The sequence below is a fragment of the Panicum virgatum genome, chromosome 5N (assembly GCF_016808335.1).
Source record: "Panicum virgatum strain AP13 chromosome 5N, P.virgatum_v5, whole genome shotgun sequence".
In the NCBI taxonomy this organism is placed as follows: Eukaryota; Viridiplantae; Streptophyta; class Magnoliopsida; order Poales; family Poaceae; genus Panicum; species Panicum virgatum.
In genome coordinates, this window is record NC_053149.1 from 8,006,585 (window position 1) to 8,017,765 (window position 11,181).

General features: G+C 42.3%; 2 protein-coding genes and 1 non-coding gene across 3 annotated transcripts; 2 read left to right on the forward strand and 1 right to left on the reverse strand.

The window, feature by feature from the left end:
- The first annotated feature begins 606 nt into the window (after nt 1–606).
- Nucleotides 607–6,918, forward strand: LOC120673572 (actin-related protein 5-like). The gene is made up of 12 exons (XM_039954473.1): nt 607–869; nt 966–1,036; nt 1,722–1,846; nt 2,344–2,385; nt 3,136–3,238; nt 3,361–3,470; nt 4,082–4,191; nt 4,276–4,366; nt 4,594–5,025; nt 5,193–5,311; nt 5,834–6,170; nt 6,279–6,918. The coding sequence occupies exons 1-12, from the start codon at nt 769–771 to the stop codon at nt 6,774–6,776; spliced, it is 2,139 nt and encodes a 712-aa protein (XP_039810407.1). The 5' UTR covers nt 607–768; the 3' UTR covers nt 6,777–6,918.
- Nucleotides 6,919–8,213: 1,295 nt separating this feature from the next.
- Nucleotides 8,214–10,923, reverse strand: LOC120674502 (putative uncharacterized protein DDB_G0290521). Its single transcript, XM_039955674.1, has 4 exons — nt 10,859–10,923; nt 10,068–10,410; nt 9,588–9,653; nt 8,214–8,411 (listed from the first exon to the last, which is right to left on the reverse strand). The coding sequence occupies exons 1-4, from the start codon at nt 10,921–10,923 to the stop codon at nt 8,286–8,288; spliced, it is 600 nt and encodes a 199-aa protein (XP_039811608.1). The 3' UTR covers nt 8,214–8,285.
- Nucleotides 10,924–10,966: 43 nt separating this feature from the next.
- On the forward strand, nt 10,967–11,047 carry TRNAL-CAG. Its single transcript has one exon. It is a non-coding gene; the product is annotated as a tRNA-Leu (tRNA).
- The last annotated feature ends 134 nt before the right edge of the window (nt 11,048–11,181 follow it).

Sequence of the window (11,181 nt, forward strand, 5' to 3'; positions counted from 1 at the left end):
AAAATAGTTATTGGTAATGGAGAAACAGAGTGTATTTTAGGGTATAAGGTATAAACAATTTTTTGGAGATGGTATAATATCTGATATACTAATACCCTCTTGGTTCAATCCTAACCCATATTGCATATGAATATATGTGAAAATTTAAATTGTGTTGGCATAAGGCATCAACAAGAAAATAAAGTACAATGTATAGCAATTTGTAAAATTGCAGCATTCATACGTGCATCATACTAAGTCACAATCGAGTGACACTTTGGTCACTGGAACAATGTCCAACATAGACTTTAACTAGTTTTATTTTTGTAAAACATTTACAAGACACACCTTAAGTTATACTTTTATCAAACTACATTTAAAGGCAAATCTACTTGTATTATTTTCAAATACCAAAGCTAACACACAAGTAATATGCATCCACAGTCAGAAATGGCGTAGTACAGCCAGAAGAAAGTACTACGCTGTTTAATAGTTCAAAATCTTGTAAAAGGTTGAATTTTTATTTAGAACATATAGATCTCGAAGAAATCTCTCGGAGCCGAAAGCTTGTCTGTTCTGTACATCCTAATCCCATAATGTTCAGCATATGAATTATGTGAAAAGGTAGGGGGTTGTCCGCTAATATTTCGGGAACGCTGGAGGTCTGGAGCTTGCTAGTCGGGAGCGAAGAGCCGAAGAGGACGACGCAGCAAAAGGACAAGACTCCCAAAAGCCCCGAACCCGTCTCCTCCCCCGCCTCCGGCGAGCCCCGCCGCCGCCGCCGCCGAGATGTCGTCGGTGACCCGCCCGCGGCGGGAGTCCGACTTCGCCCTCTTCCCGTCGTCCACCCCCATCGTCATCGACAACGGTGCCTCCACCTTCCGAATCGGGTACGAGGTCCCCGGCGCGCCGCGGGGACTCCCCAAACCCTAACCCTAGCAAGCCTCCGAGGAATCCCTGTAACTCTGTGGTCGCCCCCCGTGCAGGTGGGCGGGCGAGACGGAGCCGCGCGTCGCGTTCCGCAACGTCGTGCAGAGGCCGCGCCACCGCAGCACGGGTACGCCGCATTACGCCTCTTAGCATGCTAATTCGTCGGCCTGGTGGCTGGCTGCTGTGTGAAGGTGTCGATTTTGTGTTCTGGTCTTTGCTCCCTACTGTTCGGCTTCGGAAATTGAGTGTGCCGTTTCACGCTGGTGATTGAATTTCACTTTCTTCCTAGTTGTTTCGAACCGTCGTTATTGTTGTGGGGATACATAAGCTTTCGCTGTTTTGTTTGTTTCCGTAACTTGTTCGGCAGCAAGTGATCGTTTGGGACGGTTACAGAGCTTGATTCCGACACCACTCAAGCTGATTCCAACTAGTTTGCTGCTTAGGTGCTGTTCGACCCCTTCCCATTTGTCTACAGGAACTAATTATGTTGTAGTGCACGGGAACTGGATACAACATCAAAATTTAATTGGCTGTGTAGATTTGATACTATTGTTCTTTATGATCTCATGTTACTAATGGTCCATTTTCTGTACACGTACTGCAAGTAGTTCTGAAAACATTTACAAAGACTGGATATTTTAGTTAGTGTTTTGTTTGTCAAGCACTTTGTAGGCTTCATATTGTTTTCGATGAATATTTGAAAGGAACATAATTTTTTTGTTGCTTATTAAGGTCTCATTACTTTGTCAGTCACAGACTTGCAAGAGGACTCACAAAAGTTGACTCACTGTAATTTACTTTCGACGGTACAGGTGAAACTGTCTCGATTGTTGGGGACACTGATCCGACTCTAATGAAGTACTTTGACTGCACAAGATCGGCAGTTCGCTCTCCATTCGACGACGATGTTGTCTATCAGTTCGAGTACATGGAATATGTTCGTTACTTCTCTAATATCATCCTTTTTTAAAAAAAAAATTCAGAAGATATATAGATATTCACATTTAATTTTGAGATGGATAAACTGGAGATCAGTCTGTTATGTTATCCTTCTCTACAACACACTAAGAAAACGTCACATTTTTGATAAAAGTACTCCAGGAAATTTCTGTTGGGGTAAAAGCATTTTAAGTATTAGAAATACATGCGTTCAATTATAATTTCTTTGCAGTGGTTCAAAGTTCACAGTAAACAACTAAGATAAATGATCCCTTTAAACTTATTGATAGAGCATTCTCTTTGTTATTTAGCCAATTAGCGTAGTGGTTATCACTGTCATATTTCATATGCTCGCCCTCTGTAACAGCACTAGATACCATTTGCAATCTTATGGCTCAAAGACAAAAAGGACAGTATGCAGCATCTTTAATTTTCTGGATCATGATGTTTACACTCTAGGCTGTATTCTGATACAAGTTTATTTTTGTGCTCCAGATTCTCGACTATGGCTTTGATCGATTAGGTGCCAGTTCAGAGGTAAATTTGCATTGTGTCCTGGCTTCTCTTCAAAATATTTTCTATTTCTTTTGTGTTGATATTGACTTATTACGCTCTTCTCTTTTATTTTTCATTTTTCTTTACGTTGCATTTGAGATTTGACACATAAGAAAACTGCCAAATCAGCTAGCTCTTGTTGAACCAGAGTATCATGGCTTGTTTATCAGTTTATGTATGATGGAATAAACTATGAGCAGTGTGTGATTTGATGATAGAGTTTTTTCACTAGATACAGATTTTAGCGTGGAAGGTCCTCATGTTGTAGTTGATACAGAGTTAATCAGTAGAAATTTTCAAGTCTAGTGTCTTAATGTTTTCAAGAGAATCTTGAGCCTCAGCTTCTCATTACATGGAAGACAAATACCAGAAACGAGTGGTATTGACTACTCTATTTTGACTACAAAATGAGCATGGGCTATTAAATCTTTTAATAAGTTTGTTCACCTTATCATTGCATGGTAACAGATATAGTCCATGAAGAGTTGGCTTCCTGAATCAGCACTTTCATGTTCTCATAGTGTAACCGCTGCACATTGCTTGAGTTACGTTACTTATTATTGGACATGCATACACTTATTAAGTTCGAATGGTTAGAATGTTTGCAGTTCCTACCATATACTATCTGTCTGTATATATCCTCCGAATCTCAGAACTTTGTGCCGTTTTCCTTCTTCAACCCAACTATTATTTGGTTGAGCGTGATTGGAAGTTAACAATGATGCTCAACAGGTGGGCCATCCAATTCTTATGACAGAATGTGAATGCAATCCATCCTTTTCTCGAGCCCGAATGGCAGAACTACTTTTCGAGACATATGGTGTGCCATCCATTGGTAATAGTTTCTGTGATCTTGATATGTGTTGTTATGAACTGCATCTAGTTGTAGTTACTAATTACCTTCTCATAAGGCATTGCTGGCAATGCTCATGCTGTTTCTTACTATCTGAATTGTAGCATTTGGCATCGACAATGCATTTAGTTACAAGTACAATCAGAAACTTGGGAACTGCGGCGAAGATGGGCTGGCTATTTCATGTGAACATGGAACATGCCATGTTGTTCCAGTAAATTCTTGTCCAAGATACACCTTTCACCAATGGTCACCATATATTAATTCTTTTGGCATGTTTGCCTGATTTTTCCTTATATCCAAAAAAAAACTGTACAGTACATATGTGTAGGAGATAGCACTAGATGCATTACAATATTTGTAACTCAGGTTGAATATAGTTAACCACTAAAACTGTATATATTAATAAATGTGTTGTGAAAGATGAGAAACTACCTCTGGTAAGACCTATTTGCTCATGGAGCTAAAGTCGGATGCATTTTTGTTGATATCCTGCTCTCATTTTCCTTACATTTTTATGGGATTGTCCATTGATACTCCTAGCCAAATGAATTTGATCAAGTTTGCCTTAATCTAATGTGTAAATCCAGGGAGCTTTGGGAAAAAAAAATATTTCAGTACTCTACTGGGATTCTATATATCAAATCTGCTATATTAGATCCATCCTTGGGTTTATTAATCAGCTCCTTGATCATGGTCCCTGGAGAAACCTGCTATATTCTTTGAAGTATCTCTGTGAAATAATATCACCTGAAAATTGCACTTTCCATACTTCATTAAATTGCTGCTATTTGAACTAAAAACTTTCTTGGATTTGCTTTTCAGTTTTTGAAAGGGCAGCCTGTATTGGGGGCATGCTGCAGAACCAATGTTGGTGGATTTCACGTTACTGATTTTCTGAGGCAGCTTCTCACTCTAAAATATCCCTATCACATGTAGGTGATAGCAGTATATTTCTGAACTACTACATGGTCCTCGTTTTTTCCTACCATGTAACAGTACTATTTTACATTGAATAGGGCAAATTTTACATGGGAAAAGGCTGAAGAGCTGAAGAAGGAGCATTGTTATGTAGCTCTTGATTATTTGTCGGAGTTGCAAATATTTAAGGTAAGGAACCTGTATATATTTTATTATTTTTCTGTTCTCTGATAAAGCTTGGAATTATTGAATTCCTATTTCAGATGCATTTGTGTAGAATAAATAAGGCTTTTCTATAGGATTCATTGTGCTTGTACTTCTAGTTATTGTGATTTTTTTTTCTCCCAGAGTATATTAGTTATATGTTTTCTAGTTACACTCTTGTAACACCATGGATTGATTACTTCACTTTGCAGAACAACAAGGAAGAAGCTGAAGAGAAAACGAGGTATTGGCAGCTACCATGGGTTCCCCCACCAAAAGAAGAACCACCATCGGAGGAAGAACTTGCAAGGAAAGCAGCTTTGAGGGAAAAGGCTGGTCAACGTTTGCGAGAGATGGCTGCTGCAAAGAGATCTCAGAAGATTGTGGAACTAGAGAAGCAACTTTCTTATTTGGAAGAAATAACGGAGCAGCTTGATGAAGCTGAGGAATCAGAATCAACAGCTATTCTAGGTAGATCTGGATATCTTTCCCAGCAGGAAATCAAATCTGCTATTTTGAAAGCAACACAGTCCCTAAGGAAAGCAAAAGGAGAGTCCAATGGCAACGAGGAGAAAGCAGATGCCTCAGCGGCTGATAAATATCCACTTGTGTCTGTCCCGGATGAGGAATTGACACCAGAGCAGGTGTGTGTTTGTTAAGTACTTAAGTTATTATTAACAGAATTTTGTTCATGTGCTTCTGGGAGCATCAGACATCAATGTTGTGTGCACACTGCATATATGTATTCTCATAAGTTAATACCCCCAACCACTGACCTTTGTTGCATTCCACATATGTGTATTTTTACCAGATAAAAGAAAAGAAGAAACAGATATTACTCAAAACTACAACAGAGGGTAAATTGCGTGCCAAGCAGAAACGTGCTGAAGAGGAGGCATTGCGTGAGAAGCAAGAAGAGCAGAAGCGTGCGTAAGTTGTGATTACCAGTCTAAACTTTATCTTCCCTGTGCCCTACTGCCCTTATTTGCATCCAATGATAAGATCCTCCTATATGAAATTGGCACTCTCGTTGTCCAAAACCACCCTCAGAAGTTTCATTGTTCTTCAGATATTACCTCTTGCACTCCAGTGTCCAAATATAGGACAAAATTAGATTCTGTGTTTTGCCATACTAACCCTTTAAAAATTGCATTGCCAAGCATGTTTTCAATCTCGCGTAAGGTACGGTCCTGTGTTTTTAAGAGCAAAGGACCAAGTCCTGTTGCTTGTTTGCTGCATTGAAGATAAAGACAAAATGTGGCTGTGCACTGTATGTCATCTTAAATATTACAGCCTAGAATTCAGTATGAATCGTCTACCTCCTGTCATAGATATCAAGAATACAAGATAGGATCTACATAATTGTAATGTGGATAATTTATTTCAAATTGGTCTAAATATTCGCCAGACATTCTTTACTGCTCTTGTAATGTGGTTCATTCAACTATATAGGGAGAACCCGGAGTTATATCTTGAAGAGCTTCGTGCCCGGTATTCAGAACTTTCTGAGAAATTTGAGCAGAGAAAGCGACAGAAAGTTAATGGCGGCCAGACAAATGGGAACCATGGTTCATCTGGTGGTGTAGGCCGTGGAGAACGGCTAAATGCAGCTCAGAAAGAAAGGATGCGGCTGCTTGCCTCTGCTGCATTTGATCGGGGTAAAGGTGAGGATACTTTTGGAATGAGAGATGAAGATTGGTTAGTGTACAATAAGATGAGCAAAGACAATGATGATGACGGAAATGATGATGATGAATCAGAACTTGTTCGGATTGCGTCAAAGCTCCAGGTAAAATTGTTGTTTCAAGCTTTCCTTGTGGTGGTGACCAATTTATATTATCGTACTTTTCTTCCGGAAACCAACAGGTCAGAAGTCATTTGATGTTTCCTTGCGCAGGAGATCGACCCTACATTTGTATCCAAATCTGAAGCAGTTCAACTTACTCCAGAGCCTCCCAAAATCCGTCCTCTCACTGCAGAGGATTATAGAATTGCCATTGGGATTGAGCGGTTCCGCTGCCCTGAAGTGCTTTTCCAGCCTGGTATGATAGGCATCGATCAGGCCGGCATCGATGAGATGGTCAGCATCTCGCTCAGGAGACTAATGGAGGACGAGTCTGTCAAGCAGCGCCTCTGCCAGTCCATTCTTGTCACTGGCGGGAGCTCCCTGTTCCCCGGGATGATCCCACGGCTGGAGTCCGGGATCCGGCAGTATCGGCCGTACCTCTCACCGCTGAAGCTTGTCAGAGCAGCTGACCCCATTCTCGACGCGTGGAGGGGTGCTGCTGCCTTTGGGGCGTCCAGCAAGTTTGGGAAACAAACTTTCAGCCTAGCAGATTACAGGGAGCATGGCGAGAACCTGTTCCATCGGTACAACATTGTCTACTCACTGTAATAACTCCTCTTATAGCAAATGACATATCTTTAGCGGGTAAACCACCTCAGCCAGGCTATTTATTTGACTGCCGATACGGATTGATGTAGCAACAATTTTTTTTTGTGAAAAATGCAATTAATATTTCTTCAGTTATGCTGCATTAGCGTTGCTATTGGGGTTGGAGTGTGTTTATGTGTTTGTTTTTGACATGGCAAAGGAATACCAGAAACTTAAGAATATGTGATGCCTTCCTCTAGTCTCCTGGAGGCATAACTTGGTCAATGGCATGTTAGCTGAATGCCGTAGGAGAGACAGGCGTTTGCGTTGCAGTCTACTAGAATATTCACCGTGCGATGCGCGCCCTGCTATTTCAACGATCAAATCCAACAATAGAATCAAATGATATTTAAGACAATAAATTCTCTACCTTTTACTGTCAGAAGGTAAAATAGACTCTTATTGTTATGATCATTTGACGGACAGACATCTCTAAACAGCAGTAAAGTACACCAAACCTAAAAAAGAAGGTACAATCCCTTGCTAAGATTTCACCTCATTCAAGCACAAATGAATACCAAATGGAAATAAATTCTATGTCCTTTTTGTCCTAACTAAGATATTTATGAAGTTTTCATTCATGCGAATTGATTCAAAACTTTGTTAGCACTTCTGCAGCCTTGGAAGAATGCTTTGGATCATCTTAAACACTAATACAAGCTGTTATCAAAAGGAGTTAATTGAGTTTATCTTAAGATCCCTTGTTCATCTTCATCCAGAAGCACCTCCAGAGAGAGACGACAAAATCTGGTAAAATTAATAAAGCTCTGAACATGGCCATGAACATAAACTGAAAATGAAACTAAATCTATCTCTACAACACAACATACTTCCATAAGCATACTACAGAATCTACACAGATCAGTAGCTTGCACAATGTTGAAATACCCTAAAAATAATACATTCAATAAGTAGGAAAATGTTTTGGCCACAATATTCCTCCAGGACAGAATATTATGGAGAACTTTTGGATCTATTGTCAGTGTGCAACTAAAAACAATACTACCAATTACTACAGCTACAGCCCAGTATAATATTTTTGACTGGGCTTGGTAATGTTTAATAGCTGACGATATGGAGAAAGAATGAGAACACAATATATACAGTCAATGATGCAGACCGAGCGTAGCTCGGTTGGTGCGACCTCCCGGTGGGGAGCGCACCCGCCCGGGTTCGAGCCCGTGGTGCTGCAGAAAAAAAATCCCCTCGCCTATCCCATATCCAAAGCACGCGTATGGTCCGGCCTACTCACAAGGCGACGGACCCCGTGTACGGGTGGGGGCAGAGGTTCGGAGGTTTTCTCGGCCTGTGTGAGAAGATCTTCTTAATACAATACCGTAGGGGAGGTCTTTCTCCCCACAGGTCGAGTTTTTTTTTATACAGTCAATGATCAAAATATTACCTCGCATTATGTTCGGTCCTCCGAACACAAATTTTTCCTAGTTGCTTTGCTGGCAGACATTTCAATGTTTATATATCTACAATCTTTGCTTCAACTCCTGAGACAAGTGATCCAGTTGACCCAAATTGACGAGCTTGTTCTTTTTCTGGGTACTCTAAAGATATGATTCCACAAGTTTCAGTCATTCCATAGCCCTGCATGAGGAGCGCCATACACCATGAAATTTAGGCATGACAAGGTCGTGCAGGCGATGCGCAGCCAGCCGCCGCCCTCGCCGCTGATGGCGACGCGGCCGGCTACCAGTTCGAGGTCTCACAGTAGCTGATAGGAAAAATTATGGCATGTAGGAAGAAGATCCAGCATTGAGTAATCAATCTTAAATTTACATAAGCATGATAAAAATGAAATAGAGCAGTTCGTGATTCCTAGCACAGTATCATAAAAGAGTGCACTTGTTACAAATAAAAAAGAAATCACTGCCACCAAAAGTTGGTTCATGCATAATGACATACATGGTTATGTTTGTTAAAAAAAGAAACAGATGGTTATGGTTTCCAAAAATAAAAAGGCAATAATGAAGACTTGTAAACTGAATTTTAGATGCTGTCAGAGATGTCTAGCACACCAGGTTCAGTAGAAGTTCAGGGCTTGTCGTGTGAATACGGAATTAAAATTGAAGATGGATTAGTAAGTGCAAAAAGATCTACACACTTGAGCCGCTAGTAAAAATGTGAAAACGAATGTAAACTGAAATATTCACGAGCAACAAGAATGGCACTACTACTTTCAAATGTCGACATTGAATGAGATTACAGTTCTATAAGCACAGTTCTTGGTTCGAGAGAAATAATACAGACAGTGGGGATGGTTTCTTTTAACGTTTGCAATCTCCACTTGAAGTTAATCAGGGAAATTTATTCATACTTCTAGCATGACAAGATTCGTAGAGTAAAGTGCATCAGAGCCCAGAAATGTGCCAAAGATAAAAAGAAACGGGCATATTTTACTATGTGTACACTGTACAGGAGCAAGGTTGCTAACGCAACATGACACTGACAATAATTTCACACACTGAATACCAATGCACTAACAACTCTTTGGAGCATCGGTCAGACAAATGTGGTACATCACAATTCACAAAACAAAATAACTGAAAATTCCTGTTTGCAGCACGACTTATTACTTGAGATCCACCTCTGGTTTGTTGTTGCCTCTCAACTTCTTGCAAGGAAAATTCTAGCGGCAAAGGAAAAACGCAGACCACCTAAGTTATGCTTCTGATGAATTGAGAGCAGCAACAGGAGCAATGTTACAAGGAACGGCAGGTACATCACCGCCTCCAGAGTGGGAGGGAGTCGAGCTGAAAGTACCTGGAGGCACATCGCCGCCTCCAGAGTGTTCCGGATGCAAGTGAGGTACAACCGCAGCGTATTGACCTGCGAGAATAGATTCGCATTAATGCTGCCAGATGTTGATGATTTAGCACACGCCGAAATGAAGCGCGGTCAGCATAAAAGGGCAAGCCAAAAAGAGTTTGCTAGCAGTTTGAAGCCGAGAGATACAGAGGTGGCTGCAGGAAGAGTCGATTTGAGACCAAAATCGGCTAGATCTCACGGTTCAGGCAGACCCCGTTGCTCCGGAGGGGGCAAGGCGATTGATGGAATCAAGGTGAGTGCTTACCATGGTCGGCGCGGCGTGTCGGGGTCGCTACCTGCCCGGGACGGAGTAGGCGGAGGCGGAGGGATGCTGTCGAGGAGAGAGTGGTGGTGGCCAGCGTGGAGGTGAGCGCGGTGGTCGGGAACCGGTTGGGAGGGTGGGAAAACCAGAGACGGGACGGGACTGCGGCGCACCTCGCCGCTGGTCGACGCGCTGCCGGCCTCCCCCGAGCCGCTCGCGCTGCCGAACTTCCTCCGCCTCTTCCCGCACGTCTTCCATCTCCGCGCCCCGCTCCCGCTCTCCCTCTCGCTGACCCCCACCGTCGTGGACCTCAGCGCCGAGCTTACGCGTCGCGTCGAAGGCAGGCAGAGAGGGCAAGGGGAGGGGAGGCGGCGGGGACGCTGAGAGGAGGGATGGAGCGAGGGAGGGGAGGTGGCGGCGGGGAGGGAGAGAGAGGGCGGCGTCGAGGACGAGGGTTTGGGTTCGGGTTGGGGGAAGGGGGCGGGGGGTGACCGGTTGGGTGGTGGGAGGGGGGTGCTTGGAAAATCGCCTCAAGGTGGTTTCTGCAAAAATGACAGCACCATCGATTTTTCTCTTCTTTGTGTCAAAATAAATTTTGTTACGAGGGTTTATATGTAAAATATATGCACATGATTGCTGTACATGGATTGGGTTGTGATTTTTATGAAAATGAAGGGTGTTTTTGCAAAATATTCGGAGTTCACTGGAGACGCCACGCGTCCACCTTTTCCCGTGGAGTGCGGGGAGGAGAGCAAGGGCGAGTAGGTTTTAATCAAGCTGATGGCTATTTATATGCTCAACAAGTCAACATCAATCTAATGCTGGAGTACATAGCAAAGAAACCTTCGACTATATTCCACAAAAGTGAAAAGTGATCTGATTAATCCTGGGAAGGTAGTATAAAGGAAGACACATTGAGATCGTCAATTCTAACCAAGTAGTAAGAGTGTGCTCATCGACCGACCTCTTATTTATTGACAACTCGGCTTTGAGAATACTGAAGCGTGTGTTGGTCTCCGAAGCACACATTTCTCGTCTTTTTATTGTTAGATATTAAACACATTGCTCAAACGTCAAGATGGCCGAGTTGGTCTAAGGCGCCAGTTTCAGGTACTGGTCCGAAAGGGCATGGGTTCGAATCCCATTCTTGACATCAACTGTTTTTTAACATATTTTTATTTGGGGTCAAGCGTATTTTTGTTTTTTTTTCTTTTGCAACACGCTTCTTTCGTTTCATTCATTCAAGAGAATCCAAAATCGCCCATGCCTATTTCGGGGGAAATTGAG